The sequence below is a fragment of the Phalacrocorax carbo genome, chromosome Z, assembly GCF_963921805.1.
Source record: "Phalacrocorax carbo chromosome Z, bPhaCar2.1, whole genome shotgun sequence".
Taxonomy (NCBI): domain Eukaryota; kingdom Metazoa; phylum Chordata; class Aves; order Suliformes; family Phalacrocoracidae; genus Phalacrocorax; species Phalacrocorax carbo.
In genome coordinates, this window is record NC_087548.1 from 56,189,161 (window position 1) to 56,207,906 (window position 18,746).

An 18,746-nucleotide genomic window follows, 5' to 3' on the forward strand; every position below is an offset into this window, starting at 1 on the left:
ATCCCATTGGCCAGTCGGGGTCAGCTGCCTTGGCTGTGGCCCCGCCCCTCCCAGCCTCCTGCCCACGTGGCAGAGCGCGGGAAGATGGAAAGGTCCCTGGCTACTCTTTCTCAGCCAAAACCAGCACACTACCTCTGATTTGTGCCTCAAGGACACACATCCAGCTACTTTATAGCTGGATTGACTTTCAGGCATGATACGTAGCAAGTCCTGAGTGCAAGCTTTCAGGGGAGCTGCAGGATTATAGCAAGATGCTTTTTGTTATTCTTCAGCTGTCCAGTATTGGCCCTCAGTTGTTTAATGCATAAGTTCTTACAAACTGCAAGAGATAATGTTTGTCTAATTAAGGGCAAAAATCAAAAATGTGTTTCTTAAGAACCTCAGTAGAGTAACAGAACTGAATTCTGTAATATGAAATGTCTGACACCATGTATGATATTTCAAAACCAGACTTACATGTTGCAATCTTACATGAATGTACAATTTATTATTATATAGTTGTCATCTGTGTGATAAGTACATCTTGTCTGGACATAAAGGACATACGCCAACTTTCCATAATTTTAGAACTTTATTAGGTGGGTCCTTTCATTAAACTCTTAAATTTTGGGGGGCATCATTAGCTGTCCAGTTTTCTACATTCCATGTTTAGTATTCCAAAACAGAGCTAACGCCCGACTTGCATAATCCATTGTGTGATCTTCAGACTACTGACACTATCTACCATATCCGATGACAGAATCGAGTAGTGTGAGCTGCAGTATTGTCATAGTAGCCATATCATAATTTTGTAATGACAAGAGTTACAGCCTTCTGTCATACGAAGAACTTTATAGTTTGCAGTGTTGTTTCCAATTAAATTGATTTTTCTTTTTCATATTATAGCTCAAAAATATATGGAGATGGTAATGCTGTTCCAAGGATTTTGAAGTTCCTCAAATCTATTGACCTCAAAGAGCCATTGCAAAAGAAATTCTGTTTTCCTCCTGTCAAAGATAATATCTCTCAAGATATTGACCATATTCTAGAGACACAGAGTGCTCTGGCTGTGGATCTAGGTGGAACAAATCTCCGAGTAGCAATTGTCAGTATGAAGGTAAATAGTCTGTTGTGCTTTTGGATATTCTGCAAACTCCATTGGGCTTTCTGGTTTTGTTCCTACAGTGGGGATATGGGCTTATGATGCAGAAGAGCTCCAAAACAAAGGAGTCCTACTGGCTTTTGATGTAGAGGGGTAAAGTATATTTTCCCTCATTTTTTGCTCCTCTCATACAAACTTGATAAAATTTGCCTTCTGGTTTGCTCTTCTAAGGTTGTGCATAGTCCTGGCTGCTCCCTCTCTCTGGGAAGTCATACAGACCTCAAAGAGCAGGACAACTTTTATATGTGTTGGTTCCCTGTAGAAGGTGACTTGATTCACCCTGCAACTTTTTATATGTGCAGCAAAAAAGGGAAAGGCTCCAACAGTAGTCTTTTTTCTTCCTCAGTGCCTTAGACAGGCATGTGATGGACACACAGAACCATTTTGAGCAAAAACCAGCATCTAGCAAAGCAATTTACAGAGGAAAAGTGGTGGGTTCATGGTGTATGGGTTCAGGATACAGAATTTTGCATCTCTTCTATCAAGAGAAGAACAGCCAGTAATGAAAAATCCTCAGTATCTTCCTGAATGGAAGTATAATCAGTAAGACAGTACCATGCCTCAGCTGGAACAGTGTTCACTGTAATGCATCACACCACAGAGATGGAGACCAATTGGAGAGAGAATCAGGAGAAAATCATTAATTATTACAGACATGGAAAACAGGGAACAGTTGAAGAAACTAGAATTGTTTCATCTAGAGAAGAAGAAACTGGGAAGAAAAGAAAAAAAAAAGCCTTCAGATATGTACGAGCCTCTTCCATGAAGAGAAAAATCAGATCTGCTTGTGCATGAACAAGTAGTAAAGTATCAATATAGCAGAAGGGACAATTATTTTAAACTTTTTCGTATTATGCAGCATAGCAGTCAATGCAAGAGAAGCTGGAAGAGATAGTCTGGAAAGGTATGGTGTCTCTGTTGCTGAAATAGTAGTTTGTTGATCTTGCATTGGAAAAGGATAGTGTATTTAAGTTGTATGATGATCATCAAAAATTCCTAATAGGGTTTTTGGTTTTTTGTGTGTGTGTTTTGACTCTCTCCTTTGATGTATGAAAAGGGGTACTTGATGGTTTAATACTGTCATCAGAGTATGTAGAATTTGATACATACACAAGAATTCTTAGAGACTTTAAAGATTGAGTTTTGAGTCTGAATTGCCTCTCTTCCTGTAGAAGTAACCCATTTGAAATAGGCTTGAAGTTACTGCTTTGTAAAGGCTGTATGGAGAGATGTTCAGGCTTAGGGATACTGTGTGATTTAATGGTCTCCATGCTTAGAAGTTTCTCACCCCATTTCTCTGGTAATGGCACAGTAGGAGGCTTTCCCTTGCCTGTGTCATAGCACTAATCAGTATCCACTGCTTGTATAGCTCTACCACAGACAACATATTACAAATGTTTGACAGCTAACATAGGAAAATGAAAGTTCATTACTTGGTAGACAACAAAAACTTCAGTCTTAAAAAGCAGCAAGTGAGGCTACCAAAATGGCATCAGTATATCTGGTGCCAGATCACTTGCAAAGGCATCATATAGCAAAACAAGCTGATTATCCAGATCAATATAAAAACCCACAAAATTTCTACATAAACCTGAGCGCCTCAAGCTTACGGAATAAAAATTAGTTGGTGATGGTGTAAAAATATTTGAAATAATTCTTATGCATGCTGATAAATGATAGTTAGAACTGAAGCATTTTAACTCATTCAGATACCCATATTCCTGTTTGGGGTGGGGGGGTGGGGGGAGGAACCCGTAAAAGTTCTGAATTCTGCAGCACTTTAAAGATGTGAATAAAACTCATGTTGAGAAGTCTTTGACTTTTATTCTCAAAAGTATTGGACAATTACTCCTACTGTTACACTGCATACTTCCAGATAACTAGATCAATTAGACATAGTTACCCAGAAAGAAAAGTAAGTTGCCTGCAGAAAGATGAAGGGCTATGTAAATTGACCTGATCCAGTCCAGAATTTTTGAATTCATTTAAAAGGAGATGTCTAGCAGATCTTCAAGGTCTTCAAGAAAACTTTTATAAGTGTAATTTTTTTAGAAGTAAAATTGACACCGCGTTTTCTGCGGACACAGCCAGGAAAAAAAAGAATTTTAAAAAACCCTGTCCATTTGGCAGAGTGTAGCTTGAGGTAGCATTTATGAATGTTGAACTGTTAGCAAGTTGAAGTGAAAAGGATCAGATTTTCATAATAAAATCTACACAACAGATGTAAGCATTTAACAGGAAATGGCAGAGTTGAAGGTGTAGTTTTTTCATAAGGAAAATAACTGAATTTTCAGAAGCTCCTTTTAAAAGCTTTTGTGTTTTCTGGTAATGTTTGTTGCAGCCTTGTCTTCCAAAATAACTTCCTCTGATTCCCCTCCCTCTCCAAACCAAAAACGAAGAGGAAACTAAGCATCATAAAAATCCCCACACCCTGTTGCTGATGTGTTGCTGAGATGGTGGGCTCTAATAAACCACTGACATCTTGAAATTTTCTAAGCTATTTTGGCAACAATGACTTGCTATGTTGCATATAGACTGTCTTTGTTACTCCTTTTTGCTCAGTTTTATTAATACACTGCTGTTCACCTAGATCTATTGCAGAGTACTGGGGATATAATAGGGAGAATAGCATCACTAAGTGGCATATCTTCTGCAGTTTCCTGGCCTAATCCTGCAATATTAACATTTTAGTAAGGTTAGTTCCTTAGTACCTCCAGATTCAGGCACGCATAGTGAATTCTTTCATTACCACTGCATGACTTCTAGGGTTGAAAACAAGCCCTTCCTGCTGGACCCTTCCTCCCTTATACAACATACATCACAGTAGAGAGCACTCCAGAAATATTTCAAGTGACTCAGAAGTACAATTGCTTAGAAGAAAAGTGCCTTCTGAAAGGGTAGTAAATTTTGCATTGAAATTTCTAGCATTTCTCCCTGACTGACTCCTTCTGTTGGTAAAATGGCAGTGTCTGTGACACCATGTAAAACTTCCATGTAGCCAAATTGGAAACTATACTTCAAGGACTGTGGGTTTTCTGTCCTTTTTAGAAATTGCTGTTCTCGTTCTTTTTTTTTTTTTTTTTAACACTTCAGAGTATTGTGCTTAAGTGCATTGTTGTATCATGGTTTACTCCTAACAAATGTTTCAGTAGCTCATGTGATTTTTCCTTACACAATCCATGTGTTCCTTAAAATATGTATTTTATTTCAGACAGGAGGTTGATCAGAGGAGCAGAATGTAATGCCTAATCTTGCAAACTTGTCTCCGAGAGTTGTCAGGAATCTTGCACAGAACAGCCTGTAGGACCAAGATCTAAGGCATGCATCCGTATTTTTTAAAAAGAGAGAAGTTATGACTCTACATTTTCAAGCTGACCTGTAGTTTAAGTTGAAATTTTATCATGATGTACATTTCTATGGGGCATGTTTTGTTGTTTTTAATTTATAGGGGGAAATAGTTAAGAAGTATACCCAGCTCAACCCTAAAACTTATGAAGACAGACTAGAATTAATTCTGAAGATGTGTGTAGAGGCTGCATCAGAGGCAGTAAATGTGAACTGCAGAATTTTGGGCGTAGGTAAGTTAAATACTAACATTGTCTTTTCATCTAAGTTTTTCAACATGAAATGAAATCACTACTGATGAATTTAAAACATCTTTCTAAAACAGATCTTGAGTAGTTTGAGGTCTTATATTAACACAAAAACTTTTTTAAATGTCTGTGAAAATGAGAAGCTCCAGTCTGTTAGAGCCATGAAAACAATCTGCTAAGTTATATATAAACTATATTTGACGTGTGGTATATATATTTTGTGGATTTTGAAGCTCCCTGCAGTCTCAGAATTGTGAGTCACGCCTAGTGTGTATCAAAACAGCTCTTAAAACAAGTGCAGCTGAGTAGTTTCGTCTGTTGTCTGCAAGCCTTTCTTTATGGCCAGGATCAGCTGTGCAGCAGAATCCTCAGTTACATTTGGGTGACTAAGAAGGCGAAAACGTTAGATTAAATTAGCAGTTAACAGAGACAAAAGCAGCCTTTATGTTGATGTCCAGTTTACTTACACTGTATTAGAGTTCCAAGTTAAACTGTGTGTTTATACCAGACAGGGCTTCTTCAGTTTAATGATGACTGGGAGCTTTGGTCTTAGATATTACAGTTATTTATGAAGATGTCAATTAATACGTCCTGGATTTTTAAGGAGGACCTAAAATCCTCATTTTAGCTGAGAGATACTACAAAAGAAAAGTAGTTTCCTCCAGACCATAACTTACTTCAATCACACAGTAGGAAGAAAAGTTAATTCAAAATTCTTTTAAAAGTATTTTTCAAAACAACACTAAGTACACAAATCCATAAGGATAAGTATGCCAGGTTATTTTATTATGTCCAAATGCTAAATCTTGAAAGACTCGTAGTTCCTGTAGAAAAGATAGCAAACTCTGGAGTATTCACTATTGCAAGTATCTAAGTACAGTTTACAGTCAGTTACGTTTATAAGGATAATGAAATCATAAACTGGTTTACAGAGGTTTATATATCAGGGAGAAAATTTTCCTTTTATTTGTCATTTGACAAGAATTACTTTCTGATTTATTCATCATCTCCCTTCCTTCTGTGACTGATTGCTTACTGTTCAATTACTGAGTAATGAGGGGAAAAGTCATGCTACAGAATAAGAAATTTCTTACTTGCCTATTTTTGTTAGCTGCCCTTTGCCTCATTCAGACTCATAGTTTGAATCAGAACACTAACTGAAACTGGAAGCCCTCTTTAGAGAATGAGGTATAATTCCTGTGGGAATAATGAATGTATTAGATTCTAGTCATTTCGCTAAGACTAATAATCGTAAAATGGAGAGTTCCTACAACTTTGGAGAAATTTTTTGCAAGATTGAGCAGAAGGGCTGGACTTAATCATGGACTTTTTATCAGTAATACTGGAATTTTTCCAGCTATCATTGGTAAGGGTAAAAGTAATAACCATTGGGAATGAATAAGGAGAAAGAGCTACTAACAGAAAGCAATGAAAAAAAAAAGTTTTCCTCCTTTTAGCCCTATAAACTGCTGTCATAATCAAAACACTAGTTACATGAGTATAACATTGATTGAAGAACTCCCACTAATACAAAACAGGTTTGCAGAGTGATTAAAAAGTAGGACTCTAGAAAAAAAAAAGATAATTTTCAACATCTTTTTGTCTTGATGATCAAGTAAGTCTAGATTGCAACAGCTCTGCAGTTAGTTTCAGTTTGGGGGGTTTTGCTGGTGTTTTTTTTTTCTGTCACTTAAAGCATTTACATTAAAAACAGCTTTATGAAAATGAGGGAAAAGTAGACTATCAAGCTCAAAGAACACTAGCAGCTGTTACTGAATTTTTTTTTACTTTTACAGAACACAGATTTTAAACCAAAGGAGACCCAGATCTATGCACAAATGTTGCACAGAGGTACTTGTTAGAACTATCTATTTACTGCTATTAGGCAGTATTTAAGTTATCTTTCTGGAGCTGAGAGTAGAGAAAAGAGGATGAACAGATAGCTTCTGCTAATTCCCATAGTCATTTACATCAATGACAGAATTACAGCATTTAGAAAAAGTAGACATATTTTACTAGCTATTGCTGAGTTATCAACTAAGTATTGAATAAGGTTTTGTTGTAATAAACATTTGGTTCTTAAAATCCTAGGGAGACCTTCACAGATGGACATTGGGAATGTTGTTTCTATTAGGTACTTGCTGACAGGTTCTCAGATGATGTGTTCTCTATAAAGTGAGATTTTTGGGGGTCTTACGGCGTTACTGTTCAATTCAGCTGCTTACCTTGTAGTTTTTGTGCTGCTTTCTATTACAATGTTAACAATGGGACTCCTTTTTTTCTGAACATCTTTAGATAAGTGACATAATTATATAATCTCTGTACAAGAATAATAGATAAAATGTTCAAATTTTGTTGTCTAGAGCTAAATACCTCCATAATAGAGTGGCCTACTTTTCAGAGGTCCTGACAGAGTCCCTCAGCTTTGGAAGCCTTTCCAGCTAGAGAAAACTGGTTTGGCTAATAGTGCCTATTATTGGCCATTATTCTGTTCAGTAGACAAATCTCTGAACACGCTCTTGATTTTTCTGGAAAACAGTGTATTTTTAAGTAGAAACTACTACTTAAAGTCCAGTGATTATTTTTAGTCATTCTAAATCTTGAGAGTTAAAGCAAATATCAGGACACTTCTATTGTTCCAGGGTTTTAACAATTTATTTTGTACAGTTTGGTGTTGTACGTCTTTCATACATGTCTAAAAAGAAACACAAGTATTAAGTGATTTGCTGCAATCTTGCCTGAAGTAGAAACATTAACTCTAACACTAACCATTACCCATCTACTTAACCTTAAGATACTAGGTGCGTTGTGATTAGATCAGTGGAATTCAATGGATTATCTTTACATGTCAGAAGTTGCACTGCCAGTAATACTTAGAAATTTTTACTTTCATGCTCTGTTTCAAAGCCTAGTATTAGAAATAAAGACACTTGTCACTGCAAAGAGAAAAACAGATCTTTTACTTAAGTATTACACAGATTTAGTTTTGATTTTTCTCTCCTGTATTTCTGGGACTTAGGTATTTCCACAGGGGGACGGGTAAACCCCCGAGAAGGAATTGTGCTTCACTCTACAAAACTCATTCAGGAGTGGAGCTCTGTGGATCTCAGAACTCCAATATCTGATGCTTTGCACCTGCCAGTTTGGGTAGACAATGATGGAAACTGTGCTGCTCTGGCAGAGAGGAAATTTGGTCATGGAAAAGGAATAGAAAATTTTGTAACACTCATTACTGGTACAGGTGGGTATGTTCAATGAAACTCAGGAGTCAAAATACCAGCACCATCATTCAGAGGCTCAGCTGATCTTAAAGGCATAAACACCACCACTGTGCCTGCAAAACCCTAATACATTAGGTTCTTAAACGAAAAATCTTTTTGCTACTATATTTATTTGTTTCTTTTAAGGTACTTAAAAGGTACTCCAGCAAATGAGAAGTTCTGCTGATCCAGCTATGCAGGCAAACCATTTTTTCAAAATAAGGAAAGTCTGAGCAACTGTAGCTGGAATAATTTTGCTTTTTTTTTCAGCTTTATAGCTTAATTGTCTTCCAGCTGCAGAAATACAAGTCAGATCAGGATACGTGTATCTAGAAGATAATCAGCTGAATATGAGAGATGATGCTTGTAATATTTCAAATACAAATGCAGGGTAACTTTTGCCCATTGTTAAGTATATGTAGTCCTTTAGAACGGTTGGTAATTATAACTAGCTGATGAATCCCACCCAGGGTTTGGGAAGGGCCAGCAGAGGATTGAGGATTGAAGCATCCTGGTTCTTTAGCAAACAGGTTTAGGTGTTGAAATACAGTATTAAAACATAGCCTCTGAAATGCAAAATTTTAAGGCCACTTGAAGGGTTAGTTTTGTGCATAAAGAGCACGACTCACAAGCTTCAAAGATCTGTCATAGTAGTTCAGTACCATCCATAGACTTTTTAAGAAAGGAGAAGCATTTTATACCATTTTGATACATATATGAATAGGAGGGACTGATGAGCTTGCTTATTAGGTGTGTCAGAGAAGAGTTCTTCAATAACCAGTAATTGGTTTCTAGTACAGAAGACCACTGATGCACATATTTTGTCGTATCTGTATTAGAATAAACAAATGTCAACGACCTGCAGAATTGGGGTCTTTAAAGACTGTTTTCGTTTTTTTAATCACAGAAATTTTCATGTCTTTGCAGGAATTGGAGGTGGAATCATTCATCAGCACGAGTTGATCCATGGCAGTTCTTTCTGTGCTGCTGAGCTTGGGCATATTGTTGTATCTTTAGATGGACCAGAGTGCTTGTGTGGGAGCCAAGGATGTATAGAAGCATATGCCTCTGGAATAGCATTACAGAGAGAAGCTAAGAAACTGCATGACGGTATCTATGTACTTTATTTTTGAAAACATGATTACTAAATTGCAGTATAGGAAGAAATTTGCAAAGATCGTGTTTTTCTAGGAGGACATGAGAATAGGCGTACAGGCAACCAGAGAGGATTCCTGTGTATGACCAACCCAGGAGCTGCCACAACCTGCGTAGTACAATACAGTTGTTTTTCAGTGATGGCAATACCCAGGCAAGCCACATTTGGAACCACTGGTCTCAATATTACCAGAAGCATGTAGCAGAGTTCAGCCTGTCCTTTTTAAGCATGCTGTAAGGTAATCAGACAGGCATTCTGTGAGGTTTGGTTTCATGCTGAGTGCCTTTCAGCAATAGCTTCGCAGTTTTAGAATCCAAGTTTGAGAACATTTCTTAACTTTTGGGGCTGACAAGACTAGTAAATTACCATGCTGTAAATGTTTGAGTTTGATGCCCTACTGCTACAAGTAGTTCCCTGACTAATACGGGTATGACTGCTTTGGCTAAACACAGGGTTGGACAGATTTCTCAGATTCAGGCTTCAGTGTGCAAGTAAAACAGATGTAAAGATATTAACTGCCTGTTTGTCACCCTCCCTTTATTGACTTACCACATCACCATGCTTTTCTTGGCTTCTCTCATCCTCTTCAGAGGATCTGCTTTTAGTAGAAGGAATGTCAATGAAGAAGGAGGAGGTTGTTAGTGCTGCACATCTCATTCAAGCAGCTAAACTTGGGAACACAAAAGCAGACAGCATTCTCAGAACAGGTGAGAACATAGCCCAAAGTGTGGAACCCTCTCATGATTAGATTTTGGGGGAAACAGTAGCAGTAATGCACTGTAACATTACAAACACAACTCTACACATTGAGGAGCTCTCTATATTAAATTACTAATGGTAATGAAATGTTAAATATAAATGTTGGAGGAAATGTGAGCAGAAGTGTGTACGAAAGGTTTCTGTTCCAATAAATGAGTAGATGAAAAGTTTCTGCAAAGATGAGTTTTTAAAAAGTGTGGTCTCAACATGCTCATACTGGAAGATTTGGGGACATTTCATTGTAGGAAAATGAATGGCTAGTCTGAGCAAGCAAAGGCAATTTACATATTACTTTATGTGGGACATTTTACTGTTTCACTAGCTTTAAGCACAGTCCTCTTCCTCATACATAGCTTACAGCACTAAGATGGTAGAATGATGCTTTCCTATTTACTGTTAGCTTACAAGAGTGGTAATGAATTGCTTTGTCTTTCACATCCATATCATTGGATAATGCATTATTGTGCAATAAAATTTCCTTTTTTCTTTCACTTTTGAAAGAAAAATTAATAGCAAACTCATATGGTCTGATAACATAAACTTAAAACTGCCTGCCAATTGGAATAGAACACTTCCCTGGCAGTGTCATTTGCTGCTGACAGATGTATTTCAACAACTGACGCTTGGACTGCTTTGAGTATTCTGCTTAATTTCTTTTTATTTTATCTTTTCAGCTGGGACAGCATTAGGCCTTGGAGTTGTGAACATTCTGCACACCATGAACCCCTCTCTTGTGATCCTTTCTGGAGTTCTAGCTAGCCACTATGTTAATGTTGTCAAAGATGTGATAAATAGACAGGCTCTGTCCTCTGTTAAAACTGTGGATGTGGTGGTCTCAAATCTAGCAGACCCTGCTCTTCTTGGAGCTGCTAGCCTTGTACTGGATTATACTACACGTAGAATATACTAGGTACCTGGAATAATTTTAGAAATGGACTATTGAAATTCCTAATGGGTGGAGATAATACTCTGCCCAAAATTTTTCTTTGATGAGAGCTGCTACTCTATCAGAGTAGTGTTCTGAAATGTTAGTAACTATTTTAGCATTTCCTAATTGAGGTATTATCTTTTTGTATTTTTCCTAAATTTCATGTGACTTCTTAGGAACTAATGTGCAATTCTGTTGTTTTTAATCACCTCTGTTGGTAAGCCTATATGTAGTTTTAAGTACAGCTGAATTATTTATGAGCATATCTTGGTGTATGCTGGGGAGTATGTGTATGGTGTGTCAAGTTAGAGCTAACATCTCAGGATCCATATCTCATTTCCCACCTATGTGAAAGCAGAAGTCTACGTGACCAGCTTTTTAGTTTCCAGGCTTCCACCCACAAAGTAAATATGATGTAATTACTAGTTGCGGGTAGCAATTTTAATGGATAGAAATCAAGAAAGTTGCCTCTACAAAAAGTCAAAAAGGCTGCATCTAGAAGCCGTGGTCCATGAAGGACTTGGTGGAGGCAGTTATTTATTGCATCATCTTTAGAGGGCAGAGTCCCATTTTAGAAGCTTTGCATATGAAGGAAGAAGATAATGGTCTCATGAGCTTACAGCCTGCAGAGCAGTCCAAACAAACTGACAACTGTAGCAGTGAGCATCTTTGTCTTCTGGCCATGGCCAACAATAAATTATTTGAATTTTATTGTTTTGTGTTTTCTCAAGGAACTTCGTCTACTATGTCTGCCAAATTAGCAGAGAGGGGACTGTTTATTAATTGGTAGCCAATTAGCTGAAGTTCAGCTATGTGGCGCATCCGAGCATAAAGACTACCTTTCAAGAAATCTCTTCCACTGGGGAATGACATAGTGCATCTCCTCAGCAGTTCTGGTAGCTGCAGGTACACTGTTCTTTTCCTGCATTTGCCATCAGCTTGCAGGATGGCAAGTCAGATCTGAGCCTCATCCTCACCTTCAAGGCATTCAGAAGCCTGGGAGCAAAGTATGTCAAATACCAATGAAGACTTGCCTCGGTAAACCATGGTTTATGTTCCTTTAACTAGTTGTTCGTGATCTGTAACTCTGTCTTTATCCAGCTGCTTTTTGACATGCTTTCAAGATGATGACAACTATTTGACACAAGGAGAAACTGAAAAACAGACCCACCTAACTGATCAACTATCCCAGAAAGAAGGTACCTGTGGAGAAACAGTCAGAAGACCATCCTCTGTCCTGCATTTAGTGGCCTATTTTGACATCTAACTCAGCCACCACTGATGATAGTCTCAGAAGCCCAGTAATGGACTAGTACAGGGGAATAAAAGGGGCTATTGGCACATTTGAACTTCTTCAACCAAAATGAAACAACCTTCTGCAACTACTGCCCTGGGCGGTACAGTAATCTTGGACTGAATAGCTGTTACTGTAGTGAACCACTCTACTGGCTAATTCTGGGATATAATCTACATAAGTTGCCTTCATTTTATCCTCTCTTCCACAAGGAATGCTTACTGAGAACTCACATCTTCATAAGCAGCCGTTAGAAACACCGCCAGATCTCTTTCTTGGTATCTCCAGGAATAATTGCTCAAGCCTCTATACCATAGTCTTTCTCAGAATTGGTAAATACTGACTCTTAACCATTTTGGAAGTTCTGGCAGGCTTTGTATCGCCAGGGGTCCTTCATTCCTTTTCCTGTGTGTCTTGGTTTACTTGGTGAGTCCCAGTAACTGCAATACCAGAGCAGTAGCTCCATGAGCAGGTCAAAGGAGCAATCAGCTTTGCTCTCAGTGAGTAGCTCAGGTCAGGGGTAACAGTATTGAGGTTCTAACAGAGAGGAAGCCCCGTTCCTTGATTTTCCCATCCTCTAGCTCACAAGGAATGCCTGTCTAAAAGTGGGACCAGGCTTTTGCTTTCCAGGCCTCCTGAAGCTAGGATATTTTTGGTATCTCAGACTCCAGACATGTTTTTTCTTAGCAGCTGAAAGGAAGGTACAGGCATAGACTAAATAACTTGTTAAAGGTGTTTCAAGTAAAATGTTTTGTCTAGTCCTCCTGTTAAGAAAATGGTTCTTCAAATGCTTTTGAAAATGTTTTTTCTGTCAACTGGACAATAACATGCAAGAGATACAGAAGTCTTTGCATTTTTCCCTAAGAAGTTTGTGGGTTTATAAAATCAGAAAGAATAAAAAGACCGTATTTAATATCATAATAGTGATTTTATTTGTTTGTTTCTCCTTCCTGGCCTGTTCAGAAACCTCCCTTGCACTTCAGGCACTTTATTGTGTGCCAGAGGTTTTATGGACACCAGCTCCCAATTGTATCAAGTCACAGGGAGAGTGAATATAGTACGTTCACAGAACATCTGCAGTACTGTGCAGTAACTTGATGCTGGTCCTATGTCCTTCAGAGCAGCCCATACCATGAAGGTCATGGGCTCCAGCAAGGGCAAACCCGACTTTATATCCATTACTGGGAGGGAAGAAGGGGAGCAAAAGCACAAGACAACAGCTGAACTCTCTTTCCCCAGCTATTATAGGCATTTCAGAGTCTAAATAAGCAGTGCCTTCTCGTTACCTGCACTGGCAGCATCTGCTAATACTACATGTTGTAGGAAGAGGTTCGGTTTTGCAGTACCTGGTAAGTGCATACAGTATCTTAACTGCTGCAGCCTTAGCAAGAACGCCACTGTCCAGCCCTCTAAGCAGAATTGCATATGCCACTAAAGAGCTTGGGCAGGAGGAGACCCCTCATGGACATGCATATTTATAATCAGCATTGCGTGAGCGAGTACCCGCAGTACTTAAACTGCAGAGTGCTGAAAGGTTGGAAGATGACTTAAAACTGAAGCGGAGTTCTTAGTGCTGTAGCTTGTAATTCATGTAACCAATGTAAGACCTCTATCAGTCCCTCTACTGCATTGCTCCTCATCCTTCCATCTGGTGGAAGAAAGTCTGCTTTTTCAATGACAGCTCTGCATAAGCATAGAAAACCAACCAGCCAGGACTTGGGACCATAGAGGCTAGTTGAGCTTTGCTAGCTATCTTTTTACAGAACATTGCTGATGCTTTGCAAGCCACATAGCTGATCAGTACAGCAACAAGGTTTGGAATTTCTTTTTGGTCTCCTGAGTAGCAGGTTTAGTTTTTCAGTATTTTGAGTCTTCAATATGCCATCCAGACACTCAAAATTAACAAATGCCACAGCCTTCTGGTGATCTTGAAGCACTGTCCTTCCTCCATTTAAGTGTATCGAAGGTCAAGTTTGTATCACATAAGCACATCACAGGTGCAGACAGTTTATACTCTGATGCAATGTGCATCAGTGAAATCTGATTGCAGTGTCCCTTCCAAACACTGCAGGGAGTTTAAAGGCATTAGTAAGGGTAAAACACCTGGACTATACACCCCTTGGACCACTCCAGATAATGGTGTTGAGGAAAAATAGTTTGTCAAAGGCACATTAGAACCAGTGCTTTGGCAGCTGAAGTGTACGTGCTACAGCCACGCATTTTGCTATGGTGCCCAAACCAGCCACTGCTTGTACGTGGCAGCTTGGTATAAAATCAGACAACAAAAACTGCTGTTTCAGATTGAGCAAGGCAGAGAGAGGACAAGTAATACAGCCCATTCTTTCTGGTGCTGTCAAAACTGAGGGAGGCTTTTGGGTTCACAACCCTTTTGACCTCACACAGCTGTCAGTTGTATCCTTAACAAATCACAAATTACAGCAGGCTGTTACTGCTAGCTGAAGAAAGCTTTGCATGCTTGAAATCACACATTTTTTTCCAATAGTCCAAAAAGAGGTAACACGTCTGCACACCACATTCACCACCGCTTTAACTGTATCTGCAGGTGTTCTGAAGACTAGGTCTTCCAGCTTTTTTTGCATGAAGCACATTATACAGAAATTTTAAGTGCAAATGAAGTGCCAAATTTGTGCTTAATTAAACAGAAAGTGTATGAAGACTGTACTGAAGGTAACATTTTGAAGTAATATCCTGATTTTTTTCCAGAGGTTCTTTTTTTATTATTTTTAATTTCACAGGCCTGTGATAAGTATCGACACTGCACTTTTTAAAAAGCTAGTAAGATTTGACCTCATCCATACCTCATGCCTTGAGCCAGGTAAAATTTCTGCACGTGGTAACCAGCTGTGACCAGCAAACAGCCGCATGAAGCAAAAGACTAAGTGTTAATTGTCAGTGAAAGTTGAATTATTGATACAAGATCTAATGAAACACTCCCCTCTTGAACAGTGTTGAGCAGACATTCCTTTCTTGGACTACAAGACACCAACACTTAAATGGACCATCCCCTGTGAAGTCAGACTACAAAGGCCTTGGTGGTCAGTAACCTTTTAACATTTGAGGATCCTGTAGATCTGGTGCAGCCCCAGGGATGCTACTACCCAGCACCACAGTGTGCTGCTGCAGCACCACTGTTCTGCAGAGGAACAAGCTTCCCATGACAGGTGCCACTGCAAGAAACCTCTTTTGGCAAAAACAACAAACACCCTCCTTGTCCATTCTAAAATACAAGCCAGTAAACTATACATTTCCCTCTTTACCAGCTGGTCAGAAAAAAACATCAGCAAGAAACAGGCAAGCCGTAGTATGTTGGTTAATGACTACTTGAAACTGTTACCCATGTTCCTGAGGCTAAGATGATGAAGGTGCAGCACTGTTGTTTACAGGCTACCTGCTTTATAACGAACCTATGACCTTCTCTCCATCCTACTTCTCTACAAATGCTCATCACCATTTCTGGCTGGGTGCTGTCTGCCACCTGATCACAAGGTAAACAAAGCAAGTTCTATACCAGGATGTATTCAGCAGGAGTCTGTGCTTCTCTCTCAGTCCTGCACGAGATCTTTGTGCACATGCATATGGGGTTGTGCTCAAAGGATGGGAAGTGTCCAGGATTTTTTCCAGATTCCACTGTGTCAAGGACTAGAAACTTGTCTCAACATTGCTGGCAGGCAAGTTTAACTACCAAAGCCTGACCACTACGGCAGCTGAGCAGAACAGCTTAACCACCAAGCCCGACCCAGCAGGAATGTACGCCCCGTTCTCTCAGACTACTCGTCCTCCGCACATACGCCCGGGCCCAAGGCCGACTGGCAACATATGAGGGGGGCTCGGACCCTCTAGAACTTTCAGGCACCCTCTAGCTATAGCACTAGGCATTTGCCCCACCGCCGAGGGGGAGGCAGGGGCATGCAGAACAGTTACTGACTATGCAAGAGAGCAACCTTATAAAAGGGGAAACCAGCAGAGACAACGGGGGTCGTGTTCTAGAACATCTCCCCCTCCACCAGCTTCAAAGATGCATCAGACGCCCGGACTCCCCGCCCAGACTGGACGGACTGCCGCAGGTCCGTGGTGACAGCTATCGCAACAGTCCTGCTCTCTCCCTCCTTCTCGTTCCCTTTTTCACCTTTTTTTTTTTTCCTCTTTCTTTGCTTTTCTCTCCTGTATCTATTTCTGGCCAAATAAAGTGACTTGGCACTTGACTCCATTTTGAGTCTTAATTCTGTTTTCGAGAATGTAAAAGGAACCTAGTCACGACAACACTTTGGAGTTAATCAGAAGTTAAGCCCAGCCGCCCCCAACCTCCCAGAATTATCTGAGGTTGGTTGGAAAGCAAGGGGGTTTAACCTCTGCCAAACTGTTCAACGCAGCAGTGGATTGTGACACACAGACTGACTCAGTTTTCTACATCAGCTATTTGCTATGGAGGTAAGCAGAAACAGTGGGAAGTTAAGGCCAGTAAACAGAGGAATGAGTATCCTTAACTAGGCCAGATGTAGCACAGAATTGTCACATGAAGTCACATGAAGCCACAAAAAGTGACAGATGCTGACCTCTGAAGGAAAAAAGTCAGTGTTAAGAAGCACACACAAGGGCGCAGACTTGCCTAAATAAAGCTGAGTGTTCTTTTCCTCAGCGTCACATGGTTTAAGTATCTAAAACAATTCTCAGACACAGAAAGTCTAAGTAGAGCACTGGTGATGCCACACCACTAGGGAGGCCACTACTCAGCACTGGTGAGGCCACACCGCTAGGGAGGCCACTACTCAGCACTGGTGAGGCCACATCTGGAGTGCTTTGTCCAGTTCTGGGCTCCCCAGTACAAGAGACATAGACTGGAAAGAGTCCAACAAAGGGCCACAAAGATGATTTAAGCAATTAAAGCATCTGTCCTTGGGGAAAGGCTGAGAGAGCTGGGACCGTTCAGCCTGCAGTAAAGGTGGCTCGGGGGGCATCTTAATGTGTACAAATACCTGGATGGCAGGTACAAAGAAGATGGAGGGAGGCTTTTTTCACTGGTGCCGTTACAGGACAAGAGGCAATGGGCACAGACGGAAACACAGGAGGTTCCCTCTGTAAACATCAGGAAACACGTTTTCCACTGTGAAGGTGACTGAGCACAAGTTGCCCAGAGAGGTGTTGCAGTCTCCCTCCTTGCAGATCTTCAAAAGCTACCTGGACATGGTCCTGGGCAACTGGCTTTAGGTGGTGCTGCTTGAGCAGGGGTGTTGGACCAGACGACCTCCAGAGGTCCTTCCTGTGATTCCACAACAGCACTGATACAGGAGGTAGGAGGGAGACCACGAGGTAGCATACTTGAATAAAAAATTAAATTAAATCTCAGCACAAGAGCTAGATGAGGTAACAAAAACCCAGAGCGCTGCTCGTTAAGTGTTCCAGCTAGATGGTGTACACAAAAAAAACCAGAGATTGTTAGCCCCTGCAAACCCAGCTTATAAAACACTGCTTTGATTTCTAGCACATTGCTTTGGCCTTGAATTGAAAGCCTTTGCCCACTGTCTTGGACTGCAGCTCAAACCCCATGCCCTTAGCACAGATATGAGATAGGACAATGTGGTGATTAATCAGTTCCAAAACTCTGTGCAGGAGCCCCTCTAATCTGCTGATCTTTCAAATTCCAGTAAATTCAAATTAACATTTTTAAACATTGTATCTTTAATGCAGTGGAATTTTCTTTATTAAGTTACCAATTCATCTTAGAAGCCTTTGTTTGTAGGGCTTTGGGGTGAGTGGAAGAAAGGAAGTTTTCAGTCAAGGTGAATGCATAACTGGTCAAGGCTAGCACTGAGTATCAGTATTCTATGGACTTGCTCTGTGCTTCAGTCCTATTAAACTCACCTGCGTCATCCCTGTGCAGTTCAGAAAATATTTTCCTGCTTTAATCTTCCACAGAATTAAGCTTCCAGACCTGTAGACTATCATTTTCATCAGCACTCATCAGCAGGTTGTGAGTACACTTGCGAACATGAGAATAGCTCCAGCCACTATACACAACAGAAAAGTACAGCTTAACTGTTGAAGCCCAACTGGCAACTACTTATTCAATATCTTATAAACCAAAGGGACACAGCTGCTAGTATGACAGTTGCTGTGCAGCAACTCCTTGAACCTTAGTAAATTTCAATCTCTACCTTCAGCCTCCTTCAAAGTGTCTGGACTAACCTCACCTGAACACAAAAGGTATTAAAGGAGTTCTGCTACACACTAGTTCAGCTACTGTATCTTCGATAAAAATGGTGAAATAATGTAGGAGACTGAACAGACTATTCTTACAAGATAGACAGCTAATGTAAGTCTTACCAAAGCAAGGCTAGAATACAGCCCCTGTGAATACTGGCTGAGATTAGAGAGCCAAGGAAGCAGCATAACAGAGATTTTCTGTATCAGTTTATTACAAATTCAACCACCTTGGCAGACAGAGCTCCAACACAGTAGATGAGCAAGTCTACCTTTCCCTTGCTCTCCAAACCTCCAGTCCACCACCCTGATGCGAGAAAGTGTCTGCAAGAGTCAGTAAGGACAAGGACACAGTTCAAAACACACCCAAACAGCCTCTTTACAACAGGACTTTGT

At 40.0% G+C, this 18,746-nt stretch overlaps 1 protein-coding gene across 3 annotated transcripts in view; it reads left to right on the top strand.

Annotated features, from left to right (window-relative positions):
- Positions 1 to 11,548, top strand: part of GNE (glucosamine (UDP-N-acetyl)-2-epimerase/N-acetylmannosamine kinase) — a 36,126-nt gene extending 24,578 nt beyond the window's left edge. For all 3 annotated transcript variants that reach the window (XM_064438546.1, XM_064438547.1, XM_064438548.1), the window contains exons 7-12: positions 886 to 1,096; positions 4,590 to 4,719; positions 7,754 to 7,975; positions 8,922 to 9,104; positions 9,741 to 9,857; positions 10,584 to 11,548. In XM_064438546.1, the coding sequence (XP_064294616.1) occupies positions 886 to 1,096; positions 4,590 to 4,719; positions 7,754 to 7,975; positions 8,922 to 9,104; positions 9,741 to 9,857; positions 10,584 to 10,819 (1,099 nt within the window). In that variant the 3' untranslated portion in view covers positions 10,820 to 11,548. The remainder of the gene's footprint in view (positions 1 to 885; positions 1,097 to 4,589; positions 4,720 to 7,753; positions 7,976 to 8,921; positions 9,105 to 9,740; positions 9,858 to 10,583) is intronic.
- Positions 11,549 to 18,746: the final 7,198 nt, after the last annotated feature.